Below are 13,298 nucleotides of genomic sequence, written 5' to 3'. Positions count from 1 at the left end.
CCAGTCACAGAAGTTTGCAGGACAAATGCTGGAGGACAGGGTTAATATAGCTGGAGACTCACTAGGCAGTGTGGATGCAGTGATCTGAATAGCCTGTAGATTCTATGACATGACTATCCCTTTCCACCAGCGTTCTATCCACTTGCCATTGAACTGAAGTTATCCAAAGCTCTGCTGTTTATCCTAACCAACCTAACATTCCATTCCTCTTTTATCCCAGCAGCTGTTAGTTAAATTATACCCCAGTTCCCATCATTGGTAACAAATCCCTCACACAGACCTTTCAGCACCCTGTCTCCACAATCTTCTCCACAGCTTTCTCCGTCTCCCCCAGTCCATCCCTGGAACTCCCCCCGTCTCCCCCAATCTGTGTCCAGATCTCTGCCCGTCTCCCTCAATTCATCCCCGGATCTCCGCCAGTCTCCCTCAATCTGTCTCCTCTACAATTGATCTATATCTCCCTCCATATGTCCAACCCTTGAAGATCTCTTCACTCCCACAGCTTTGATCATTCCCAAGTCGACAACCTCCCACATTTGTGTCCATGTCTTTTGGTGCTGATATCCCGAACTTTGGAGCTCACTCTGTTACTTGCTGATCTGTTTGCAATGGGCAGCCCGCAGGAGGAGCTCAGCACCTGTGCTCAGCTGGACGAATGAGATTGTTCATACCTTTCTGGCTCAGATGCTGCTAGATCTGGTGAGTTCCTCCAGCAGACTGCATTTCTCCAGATTCCAGCATCTGCCTCCTCTTGTGTCTCTATCAGTTTTTTAAAACCTACCATTCTGACAAAACTTTTGTTTATAGAGAACAGTGAGCACTGGAACAGGACCTTCGGCCCACAATGTTGTGCCGAACCGATTAAATTAGCAATCAATTGGCCAGCTAAACTGATCCCCTCTGCCTGCACAATGTCCATATCCTTTCATTTTCCTCACATCCATGTGTCTATCCAAATGTCTCTTAAAATTCTCTAATGTATCTGCCTCTACCCCCACTCCAGGCTGAGCATTCCAGACACCCACCACACTCTTGTGTTTTTAACAAAAAACTTGCCCCTCATATCATCTTTGAAATTACCCCCTCTCAGCTTATCATGCCCTCCGGTAATAGTGTCACCCCTGACTGTCAGAATCTTACCAGCTTAAGGGTCAAATGTGCTAATAAGGTGTCTTGTGATGTTAAAGAATACAATGTGAATATGTTAGATCTAAACAGTCACTGTGCTTTTTAACACAGGAGCATAATGAATCATTTTCTAAGATCTAGGTTGACATTTGGTGCATTTCATAATAATTCTGTGTTCCTTTCCCAGTTCCATATGCTCACATGATATTGCAAAAGTCAAAGGACGATTTGTACTTGTTTGTGCCTGTCAGTAGTTACTGATACATCCTCATCACTTTCTTCCTGGCTTGTCGTCTCCATTCTAGCTTGGCTCCTTACCTTTGGGTCCCACTCGGCTCTCACTTGTGGTTCCAAGTAGCTGTTTACATGCAACCGTGGCCACACATTGGTAAACCAGGTCAGGGTAGATGGTGGGCTATCATACTCCCAATGAGATAGGGATATGCCCGTCCTAGCATGTGAAGTCAGCTCCAACAGACTGGGAGGATGACATCTACTGTGAGATCAAGCATCTAGAACGGTGGGTCAGCAACACTTCGTGGAGAATGAAGGGCATGACAGGGCACAGAAGTCATGGTCATCTACCACAACCAAGGAAGACCCCAGTTTGTGACGACTAATCGTACCACTGGACCCAGACTTCCAAGGGTAAGAGAGTGGAACTGCCCCAGTACAAAGGCTTTTCCACTCTAAAAACTCTCTGGCACAGCCCCCCTGTCATTGTTGGATATGACGGACAACCATTATAAGCCCACCACCCCTAGTGGGGCATAGGCCAGTGACCATAGCTCATGAGTCCTCTGTCCTTGGCCAGTCTTTCAAGTTGTCCCCAGTTTAGCCCATCTTCTTGGTGTCGCTTGCATGCTGATATTGGTACAAGGCTTGTGCAGCACGAGTCCGATCCATCCCCAGGTTAATTCATCTGGTGCGTTCCCTGCCGTGGACTGGTGCTGCTGATAACTCTGGGCCAGTGGCACCTCTGGATACCAGACTTTCAAAATAAAATAATTCATTGACATTTTGGCCAAGGCCCTTCATCAGGACGTTAAATGTTGGCTCTTTATTCCTCTCCGTAGATGCTGCCTGATCTGCTTCGTTCCTCCAGCATTTTGTCTTCTCTGGACTTCCAGCATCTGCCGAATCTCTTGTGTTTATAATGAATTAGCCTTTCTTTTTTACAATACTGGATCTACAATGACCTGTTGCTTGGTCACTTTCTTATCCTTTACATTCAGCCTTGATAGGTTGCAGCATTAGCATTCATTTCCAGCGGATTAAAATACAAAATGAAGATTGTGCTGCTGAGGCTCTACAGGCATTGGTCAGAATTGTGAGCAGTCTTGAGTCTTTTGTCTAAGAAAAGATGTGCTGCGTTGGAGAGAGTCCCAAGCAGGTTTATGAGAATGACCCAGGAATGAAAATCCATGGTCATGTACTTTGGTAGTAGAAATAAGTGTTCGGATTATTTTCTAAACGGGGAGAAAATCCAGGAATCTGAGATGCAGAGGGACTTGGGAGTCCTTGTGCTGAACACCTTGAAGGTTAACTTGCAGGTTGAGTCAGTGGTGAGGAAGGCAAATGCCATGTTAGCATTCATTTCAAGAGGTCTAGAATACAAGAGCAGGGATGTGACACTGAGTCTTTATAAGGCACTGGTGAGGCCTCACCTTGAGTATTGTGAACAGTTTGGGGCTCCTCATCTTAGAAAGTTGTGCTGGCATTGGAGAGGGTCCAGAGGAGGCTCACAAGGATGATTCCAGGAATGAAAGGCTTATCATACGAGGAACATTTGATGGCTCTGGGTCTGTACTCGCTGGAATTCAGAAGGATGAGAGAGAATCTCATTGAAACCTTTCAAATGTTGAAAGGCCAAGACAGAGTAGATGTGGAAAGGATGTTTCCCATGGTGGGAGAGTCTAGGACAAGAGGGCACAGCCTCAGGATAGAGGGGCACCCTTTCAAAGCAGAGATGTGGAGAAATCACTTTAGCCAAAGGATGGCGAAGTTGTGGAATTCGTTGCCACATTCAGCTGTGGAGGCCAGGTTGTTGGGTGTATTTAAGGCAGAGATTGATAGGTTCTTGACTAGACATGACATCAAAAGTTACGGGGAAAAGGCCGGGAACTGGGGTTGAGGAGGAGATAGAAAAACAGGATCAGCCATGATTGAATGGCAGAGCAGACTCGATGGGCCAGATGGCCTAATTCTGCTCCTATGCATTATGGTTTTATGGAAAAGGTTAACATGTGGAGTGTTTGATTGCTCTAAGAATGTACTCGCTGGAGTTTCGAAGAATGAGGGAGGATCTCTTTAAAACCTATCACATATTGAAATACCTAAGTTGAGTGGATGTGGAGAGGATGTTTACAATAGCTGGGGTCTTTAGGACCAGAGGGAACAGCCTCAGAACTGAGAGATGCCTATTTAAATGTTGAGGAATTTCTTTAGCCAAAGGGTAGTGAAACTGAAATTCATTGCCATAGTTTTCTGTGGAGGGAGAGTCACTGGATATTTAAAGTGGAAGTTGATAGGTTCTTGATTACTAAGGGTGTCAAAGATTCCTGGGAGAAGGCATGCAAATAGGGTTAAGAGAGATAATAAATCAGCCGTGATTGAATGGCGGAGCAGACTCGATAGGTCAAACAGTCTAATTCTGCTCCCATGTCTTATGGTCTTACGGGCATTTTCAGTACTGTTGCAATTTGCCCAATTTATATGCAAGGTCAAAGTGGAGTTTACTGTTATCTGCACAAGTCTGTGTGTGCACAGGTGTAATGAAAAACTTCCTTACAGCAGCATCACAGATACAGAGGGTCAGATAAACAGCACGCACAAGAAAAACAGTTACAGTGAAACCCCAATTTTACGTGCCCCAAATTAACGCAAATTCGGATATAACAAGATGAGTCTTTGGACTCCATGTCCATGTCAATCCATGCTCCCCCTTCTCCAGCCTTGTATCCCTTTTGCCAATGGACTTCCGAGCTCTTGGTTTCGTCCCTCCCCCTCCTGTCTTCTCCTATCATTTTGGGTCTCTCCCTCCCTCTTCCACTTTTAAATCTCTTACTATCTCTTTTTTCCGTTAGTCCTGATAAAGGGTCTTGACCAGATGCTGCCTGGCCTGCTGCATTCTGCCGCATTTTGTGTGAGTCATTGGACCTTTTTTTTGCTCAAAATGGAACAAACTGTGAGAAAAAGAAAATCTTTTTCTGTGAAAGGTAAACTTCACACACTTGACGCAATCGAGACTAAAAGTCAAACTCAAGTTGCACAAGACCTAGGGATACCGGAATCAACCCTTTGTGGCTGGAAATCTCATGAAGAAAAGTTAGGCGCGTCATTTTGCAAAGTTGAAGAAGCAGGACTGAAAGCCGATGATGAATGCCCAACATATGAGCACCTGACAGACGCCAAGATCGTCCATAATGTAACTATAGCACCAGCGGAGGCAAGTATACTGGTTCTCGAGCCACAAGTAGATGATAGTGAAGAGCCTCCACCCCCAGCCCCAAAATTGTCTGAAGCCATTGAACACCTCGAGGCTAGCCTCCGTTGGCTGGAGACCCAGGAGGTGGACCACATAAAAAACCTGCAACTCAGAAGCATTCTAGATTTCGCTCGCAGCCAGCGACATGCTACATTCAAGCAAGGAACACTCGATCACTTTTTTAAGAAATAAATTGTAAATAATGATTGCTAATATTCTTGAATGTTTTTATTTGTTGTTTTGTGATTTAAAAAGCTTTACTAAAAGTTAATTTGTGTTTTAATTTCTACAGTAACAACAATGATTTATTCGTGGAATTCTTTAATTCAAAGGTAATTTACTTGCCAGCAGGTAAACGTGCAAAAAATGGGTCAAATAGGGTGAAAATAGGGGTGTTTTAGGATGTTAGGTCAACACTGGGTCAGTTTAAACCCTGATTTAGTGCGACTCCGCTTTTTTCGCGATGACATTTTATGGACCCAAATGATCGCATTATAACAGGGTTTCACTGTATATATTTATAAATTATATGTATAATTTTATAAAATATTTACAAGAAAGAACACAAACAGAACCAAATAGAGTCCATTGTAGAGCAAAGTCAAAGTGGTCATACTGCTGCTAAGGTGTAGTGTTAAATACAATTGTGCCAGTTGGTTCAAGAACTGAATGGTTGGGGGAACGCATCTAGTGGTTTGGGACTATATCCTTCTGAACCTCTTGATCTGGTGTTGTGGGTCTACATCCTTCTGAACCTCCTGATCTGGTGTTGTGGGTCTACATCCTTCTGAACCTCCTGATCTGGTGTTGTGGGTCTACATCCTTCTGAACCTCCTGATCTGGTGTTGTGGGTCTACATCCTTCTGAACCTCCTGATCTGGTGTTGTGGGTCTACATCCTTCTGAACCTCCTGATCTGGTGTTGTGGGTCTACATCCTTCTGAACCTCCTGATCTGGTGTTGTGGGTCTACATCCTTCTGAACCTCCTGATCTGGTGTTGTGGGTCTACATCCTTCTGAACCTCCTGATCTGGTGTTGTGGATCTACATCTTTCTGAACCTCCTGATCTGGTGTTGTGGGTCTACATCCTTCTGAACCTCCTGATCTGGTGTTGTGGGTCTACATCCTTCTGAACCTCCTGATCTGGTGTTGTGGGTCTACATCCTTCTGAACCTCCTGATCTGGTGTTGTGGGTCTACATCCTTCTGAACCTCCTGATCTGGTGTTGTGGGTCTACATCCTTCTGAACCTCCTGATCTGGTGTTGTGGGTCTACATCCTTCTGAACCTCCTGATCTGGTGTTGTGGGTCTACATCCTTCTGAACCTCCTGATCTGGTGTTGTGGGTCTACATCCTTCTGAACCTCCTGATCTGGTGCTGTGGGTCTACATCCTTCTGAACCATCTGATCTGGTGTTGTGCGTCTACATCCTTCTGTACCTTCTGATCTCGTGGTGTGGGACTTCATCCTCTGTTCCTCCTGCTTGATGGTAACTGCGAGAAGATGGTATACCTGGATGATGGAAATATTTGATGATGAATGTTGTCTTCTTGAGACAGCGTCTTTACCAGTTTCTTTACCACTCAGTCCCCTGCATTCCAGGAAATAAAGTCCTGCTTTATACTAGGTATTGCAGGTACTAGACATTTCTGGTTGCCTCAACATAGGAAAGATGTGGCGGGAAGGGGATTTACCAGAATGCTTCATGGGTTGGAGAGCATGTCATTTGTTTGAAAAAGCTGGGGCTTATTTATTTATTGAGATGCAGCATGGAGTCAGCCAATCTGACCCTTTGAGCCATGCCATCCAACGATCTGGTTTGAGTGAACAGACAGTATCTTTCTCCCTGGGTGGAATAGGCAGTTACAGGGGGATGCAACTAAAATTTATGAAGCTGATGTTGATGCTGGTTGGAACATTATGAACTGTTTTGTTCATGCTGTTGTTGGAGAGCTGTCACTAAACACGACAGTGGGGAGATTTACCAGGGTGTTGACTAGAGTTGGGGCAAGTTGTGTACGTAGAGCAAAGAACAGTTCTGCACTGTACTGCCCCTTCAGCCCATGACATTGTGCCAACCTCTTTATACAAAATCAATCTAAACCTCCCCTCTCATACAGCCTTCTATTTTTCTTTCCCCCATGTGTCCAAGTGTCTCTTAAATGCCCCTAATATATCTGCCTCTATCACCACCCCAGCAGCACATTCCATGCACACACCACGCTTAGTGTAAACAAAATAAATAACCTACCTCTGACAAACCCTGCCCCCAACTATACTCTCCTCCAATCACCTAAAAATTAGGCCCCCTGGTGTTAGCCATTTCCACCCTGGGGAAATAATCCAGTACTGTTTGTCTACTCAATCCCTTTTATCATCTTGTACATCTCTCTCGTCTACATGGATAACGTTTACTACCTTGCCCTCATCTATCTTCTTGGTCACATCCTTCAAAAAACCCCAAGCAATTTCAGTTTCTCACATAGAAAACTTCTCTGACTATTTCAGGTCTGGCAGACCTTTCTACGAATGTGTGCCCAAATTGCCGATAACCTTAAAAAAATTATCTTGTGCCATAGAAATCTTGAACAGAGATTTGCTCAGTCTTGACCATAAAGTACAGGAGCAGAATTAGGCCATTTGGCCCACCGAGTCTGCTCCGCCATTTCATCATGGCTGATTCAATTTCCCTCTCGGCCCCAATCTCCTGCCTTCTCCCTGTATCCCTTCATGCCCTGACCAATCAATAATCTATCAATCTCTGCCTTAAATATACAAAAAGACTTGGCCTCCACAGCTACCTGTGGTAAAGAATTCTATAGATTCACCAATCCCTGGCTAAAGAAATTCCTCATCTCCATTCTAAAAAGACACCCCCTCTATTCAGAGGCTGTGCTTTCTGGCTCTTAGACTCTCCCACCAAAGGAAACATCCTCTTCACATCCACTCTATCAAGGCATTTCACCATACGATAGGTTTCATTGAGGTCATCCCTCATTCTCCTGAATTCTTGTGAATACAGGTGCAGAGCCATCAGCTGCTCTTCTTATGACAAACAGTTCAATCCTGGAAAGATTTTGGCGAAACTCCTTTGAACCCTCTCTAGTTTCAGCACACCCTTTCTAAGATAAGGGGCCCAAAACTGCTCACAATACTCTAAGTGAGACCTCACCAGTGCTTTATAAAGTCTCAACATTACATCTTTGCTTTTATATTCTATTCCTCTCAAAATGAATGCTAACATTGGATTTGCCATCCTCACCACTGACTTAACCTGCATGTTATCCTTCAGGGAATCCTGCACAAGGACTTCCAAATCCCTTTGCACCTCAGATTTTTGTATTTTCTCTTCATTTAGAAAATAGTCAACCCTTTTCATTTCTTCTACCAAAGTGCATCACTATACCCTTACCGACGCTGAATTCCATCTGGCATTTTTTTTACCCATTCTCCTCTGTAGCCTCTTTATTTCCTCAAAACTACCTGCCCCTCCACCTATCGTCATATCCTCTGCAAACCTTTCAACAAAGCCATCAATTCCATCATCCAAATCATTGTCATATAACGTAAAAAGAATCGATCCCAACACAGACCCTGTGGAACACCGCTGGTCATTGGCAGCCAGTCAGAGAAGGCACCCTTTATTCCCACTCTTTGTTCCCTGCCAATCAGCCAGTGCTTTATTCATGCAATCAGAAGACTTGAGATGTGCACTGCATGCCCCGTGCCAATGTCTGCCGTTTTCTGATTGATGTGCAATCAGGAGAGGTCAGACAAACTGCTCAGGAGTTGTAGAGACTGCAACTGCAACTGAGATTATGAGAGGCGTAGATACAGTGGGCAGATAGTGTCTTTTCCCTGCATCAAAGCATCTAATACTGTAGGGCATGCATTTTAAGGTTGGAGCATTCAAAGGAGGTGGGTGGTGCATTTTTTTAACCCTGTGAGTGTTGGGTGCCTGAAATTGCTGTAGGAGTAGTGGAGGAGTAGTGAGTGTTCCCGTGTGGCTTTTCAATGATTCTATTGTATTTCTCCGCAAGAAGACACAGTATATATGGTGACATACTGTATACATCCATAATAAATTTACTTCGAACTTTCAGACTCTTAGATAGGTACACGATTATGCGGGGAATGGAGGGTTATCCACCTCGTATAAACAGATGGAATGAGTTTCAATAGGTGTTTGATTAGTCATTTAAGTGGTTTGGTACAACATGGTGCCTGGATGCTCTGTTCCTTTGTTACTGTGTTTGTTTTATATCTGAACCACTTCCTCAAACCTTAGTTGCTGGGCCACAGTCCGCCAAGAGGAAGTTCACATCCAGCACCACTAAAACTTGGCAGCAAGAAGTGCAATGTGGTTGGAGGTAAGTGTCAGATGTGTCCACTACAGTGTTCCCAGGAGGGTGGCCAGAGACAAATATCTGGTGTTCACATCAGAGTCTTCCCAGGAAGACATCCAGTGTCATCAGAGTCAAACATCAGCAACATACACCTCAGTTTTCCCAAAGTTATTATCAAAATACACATGTCACCATATACCATCATGAGATTCATTTTCTTGCAGGCATTCACAGCAGAACAAAGAACTATGAGAAACTGAGAAACAACACACCGAGACTGACAACCATTGTGCAAAAGAAGACAAACTGTACAAATAAAATAATGAATAGGTAAATGAATAATACTGAGAATGAGTTGTAGAATCCTTGCAGGCCGTGAAATCAGTTTAGTGTTGAAGTGAGTGAAATTACCTCCTCTGGTTCAACAGCCTGATGGTTGAGGCATAAAAACTGCTCCTGAACCAGGTGGTTGGGGTCCTGAGGCTCCTGTACCTCCTGAACAATAACAGCAATGAGAAGAGAGCATGGCCTGGATGTTGGGTGTCCTCGATGATGAATGCTGCTTTCTTGTGGCTGCACTTGTCGCAAATGTGCTGAATGGTGGGGAGGGCTTTGCCTCTGATGGACTGGGCTGTGTCCACACTTTTAGTGGACTTTTCTGTCCTTGGGCATTGTCAGAGACAAGTTTATAACAGAACCCTTTTACACAGAGTCCTGGAGCTGAATGGTTAAATCCCCATGAATTTACTACCAATTCTGAAGCTTCAGGACAGTTCTACTGCAGACTAAGACCGTTCATATTTCTTGCTTAACAAAGATGATTGAGTAGCTTTAAATAGGAACTTGGTGCAGGGAAGTGTTTAATTCTGTACAGGCTGCATCTCTTTCTCCTGAATAAGGGAAATTACTTTTAAAAATCATGAAATAGATTGCAAAAGTAATTTTTTTTTGAATTTCAAATTGATCTTTATTGTTGTTATGCATAGGTACAATGGAACTCTGGCTTCCTTTCAGGCAATTAAATAAAGTGGTAGATAAAAATAAAGCAGTAATAGAAAAACAGTATTAAATAGATAACTAGCAGAAAATAAGTTGCAGCAGCACCAGAATATCACAGTAATGCACAAAGTGCTGATAGTGCAAGTATTTGAGTCCTTGTGTGTGCATGTGTTTGCTCACAGTTTGTCATTGTTCTGTGGGAGTGGTGTGATGGAGGCCCTGGTTGTATGTGAAAACATGTCAGAAACAGCTTCTAACCCTCTGAATCAACAATGAACCCATAAACATGAGCTCAGTATTTGTTTTCTTTTTTCCCTTCTCTGCATTATTTATTTTATATGTATTTTTATTGTAACATATAGTTTTTTTATAATTATGCATTGCAATGCATTGTTGCTGCAAAACAACAAATTTCACAGCAGCAAACACAAAATGCTGGAGGAACTCAGCAGGTCAGGCAGCATCTGTGGAAATGAATAAGCAGTCAACATTTCAGGAGAGACCCGTCTTCAGGTCTGGAAAGGCAGGGGTAAGATGCTGGAATAAAAAGGTGTGGAGAGGGTAAGGGGGATAGCAAGAAGGTGATGGGTGAAGCCAGGTGTGTGGGAAAGGTAGAGGGCTGGAGAGGAAGGAATCTGATAGGAGAGAAGAGTGGACATTGGGAGAATGGGAAGGAGGAGGGACACCAGAGGGAGGTGATAGGCAGGGGAGAAGAGGAAAAAGGCCAGAGATAGCACAATTCTGCAGATGCTGGAAATCCAGAGGAACACACACACACAAAATGCTGGAGGATCTCAGGTCAGAGAACATCTATAAATCTGAATAAACAATTAATGTTGCAGGCTGAGATCCTTCATCAGCCCAGTTCCGACGAAGGGTTTCTGCCCAAAATTTCACAATATATGCCAGTGATATTTAACCTGATTCTGTTGAGGAGTGGTGAGTTGCTTGACTTACTGATTTTGCATTGCCATCTACACCCGATACACCCAACTTTGTGGCTGGCATTACTGATCAATCTTAAGATCTTCCTGTGGTATCAGTTCCCCTCGTTTCTAGGCTAGCACTGAATCACTGCAAGTGGCAGCCCTTGGACCAAGATGGGAGGGAGGTATTACTTCACAAATTCTATTCTCTCCCTGTGGTTACTTAGTCACAGGCTGGTTACTGCACAGGGGGAGACTATTCCTCTCATCAGTTTTGTGCCAGCTCTCTATGGATGACATGTCTCTTGATAGGCAAATTGATTGGTCTTCAACAGCCAATCAGTCTGCTCCAATTTGCCTACCAGAGCCGCAGGTCCACAGCAGATGCCATCTCATTGGCTCTTCACACAACCTTGGAACATCTAGACAGCAAAGAGGCATACATCAGGATGCTCTTTATTGATTACAGCTGAGCATTCAATAACATCATCCTCTCAAAGTTAATCAATAAGCTGCAAGTCATTGGGCTCAATACCTCCTTATGCAATTGGATCCTCGATTTCCACACTTGTAGACCCCTGTCAATTCAGTTTGGCAACAACATCTTCTCGATGGTCTCCATCAGCACAGGTGTACCGCGGGGCTGTGAGCTTAGCCGTCTACTCTACTCACTTTACACCTATGACTGTGTGGTTAAGCACAGCTCGAACACCATATCTAAGTTTGCTGATGACACTACTGTTGCGGGCCATATTGAAGGGGGTGATGAATCAGCATACAGGAGGGAGATTGAAAACTCGGCCGAGTGGTGTAATAACAACAACCTCTCATTCAATGTCAGCAAGACCAATGACTGATTGTAGACTTCAGGAGAGAGAAACCAGAGGTCCATGAGCCAGTACTCATTGGAGGATCAGGGCTGGAGAGGGTCAGTGACTTTAAATTCCTGGGTGTCGCTATCTCAGATGATCTGTCTGAACCCATCATATACATAAGTATAATTCCAAAGAAAGCACAAGTACTTCCTCGGAGTCTATGGAGATTTGGCATGTCACCTAAAACTTTGACTAACCTCTATAGATGTGTAGTGGAGGGTGTATTGATTGGCTGCATCACAGTCTGTTATGAGAGCGCCAAAGTCTTTGAACAAAAAATCCTACAAAAGGGAATGGATTCAGCCCAGTACATCATGGATGAAGCACTCCCAGACTTTGAGCACATCTACATGAAGCGCTGTCGTAGGAACACAGTATCCGCCATCAAAGATCCTCACTACCCAGGCCATACTCTCTTCTTGGAGCTGCCTTCAGGTAGAAGGTACAAGAACCTCAGGACTCACAAAACCAGGTTCAAGAACAGTTACTTGCCCACAGCCATCAGGCTATTGAACAAAAGGGGATAACTACACTCACTTGCCTATCAATTGAGATGTTCCCACAACCAATGAGCTCACTTTAAGAAATCCTTATCTTGTTATTTCATGTATTTGTTATTTATTGCTATTTATTTATATTTGTATTTGCACAGTTTGTTGACTTCTGCACTCTGGTTGATCTTTCGTTGATCGTGTTATAGTTACTCTTCAGTAGATTTGCTGAGTATGCCCACAGGAAAATGAATCTCAGGGTTGTATGTGGTGACATAGATGTACTTTGATAATAAAATTTACTTTGAAGTTTCAACTTTGCCTCACACTCAGTGTTTCAGGAACATTTTCCCCCTCTGTCATCATATTTCTGAATGGTCCATGAACCCCAGAATGTAGAACAATACAGGTCTTTTGACCCACAGTGTTGTAGTAAACTTTTAACCTGCTCTAGATCAATCTAACCTTTCCCTCCTACATAGCCCTCCAGTTTTTGTTTCATCCATGTGCCAAATGAAGAGTCTCTTAAATATCTCTAATCTCTCTGTCTACCACCACCCCTGGCAGTGTGTTACACCTAACAAAGTTCCAAATCAATTTATTTTGGAAATACATACATGCCAATGTCTACAAACCTGAGATTCATTTACTTGTAACCATACTAAATAAATGCACAATAGAATAATAACCATTACAGAATCAATGAAAGACTGCACCAACTTGGGAATTTAACCAGTGTGCAAAAGACAACATACTGCAAATACAAAACGAAAGATGTAATAATAATAATAATAATAATAATAAATAAATAAATAAATAAGCAATAAATATTGAGAACATGAGATGAAGTGTCTTTGAAAGTGAGTCCGTAGGTTGTAGGAACATTTCAATGATGGGGCACGTGAAGTTGAGTGTGGTTGTCCCCTTTGCTTGCCCCTTGATTGTTGAGGGATAACTGCCTGTGTTAAAAAACTACTTCTGACAACGCTGAACCTTCTGATTTTCCTCCAATCACCTTAAAGTTAAGACCCCTTGTGTTAGCCATT

General features: G+C 43.4%; 1 protein-coding gene across 2 annotated transcripts in view; it reads left to right on the top strand.

Annotated features, from left to right (window-relative positions):
- The window catches only part of LOC140728806 (zinc finger protein 131-like), a 116,457-nt gene that overhangs the window by 78,915 nt on the left and 24,244 nt on the right, over positions 1–13,298 (top strand). The window contains exon 8 of one of the 2 annotated variants that reach the window (XM_073047770.1): positions 9,186–9,236. The exons of the other annotated variant lie outside the window; for it this stretch is intronic. Coding sequence (XP_072903871.1) covers positions 9,186–9,221 — 36 coding nt within the window. The 3' untranslated portion in view covers positions 9,222–9,236. Of the gene's footprint in view, positions 1–9,185; positions 9,237–13,298 lie in introns of those variants that run through there. 2 annotated transcript variants of the gene reach the window in all.

This window comes from Hemitrygon akajei, chromosome 6, assembly GCF_048418815.1.
Source record: "Hemitrygon akajei chromosome 6, sHemAka1.3, whole genome shotgun sequence".
NCBI lineage: Eukaryota > Metazoa > Chordata > Chondrichthyes > Myliobatiformes > Dasyatidae > Hemitrygon > Hemitrygon akajei.
Note: the sequence above shows the minus strand (reverse complement) of the source record. Positions and strands in the feature narration are given on the sequence as shown.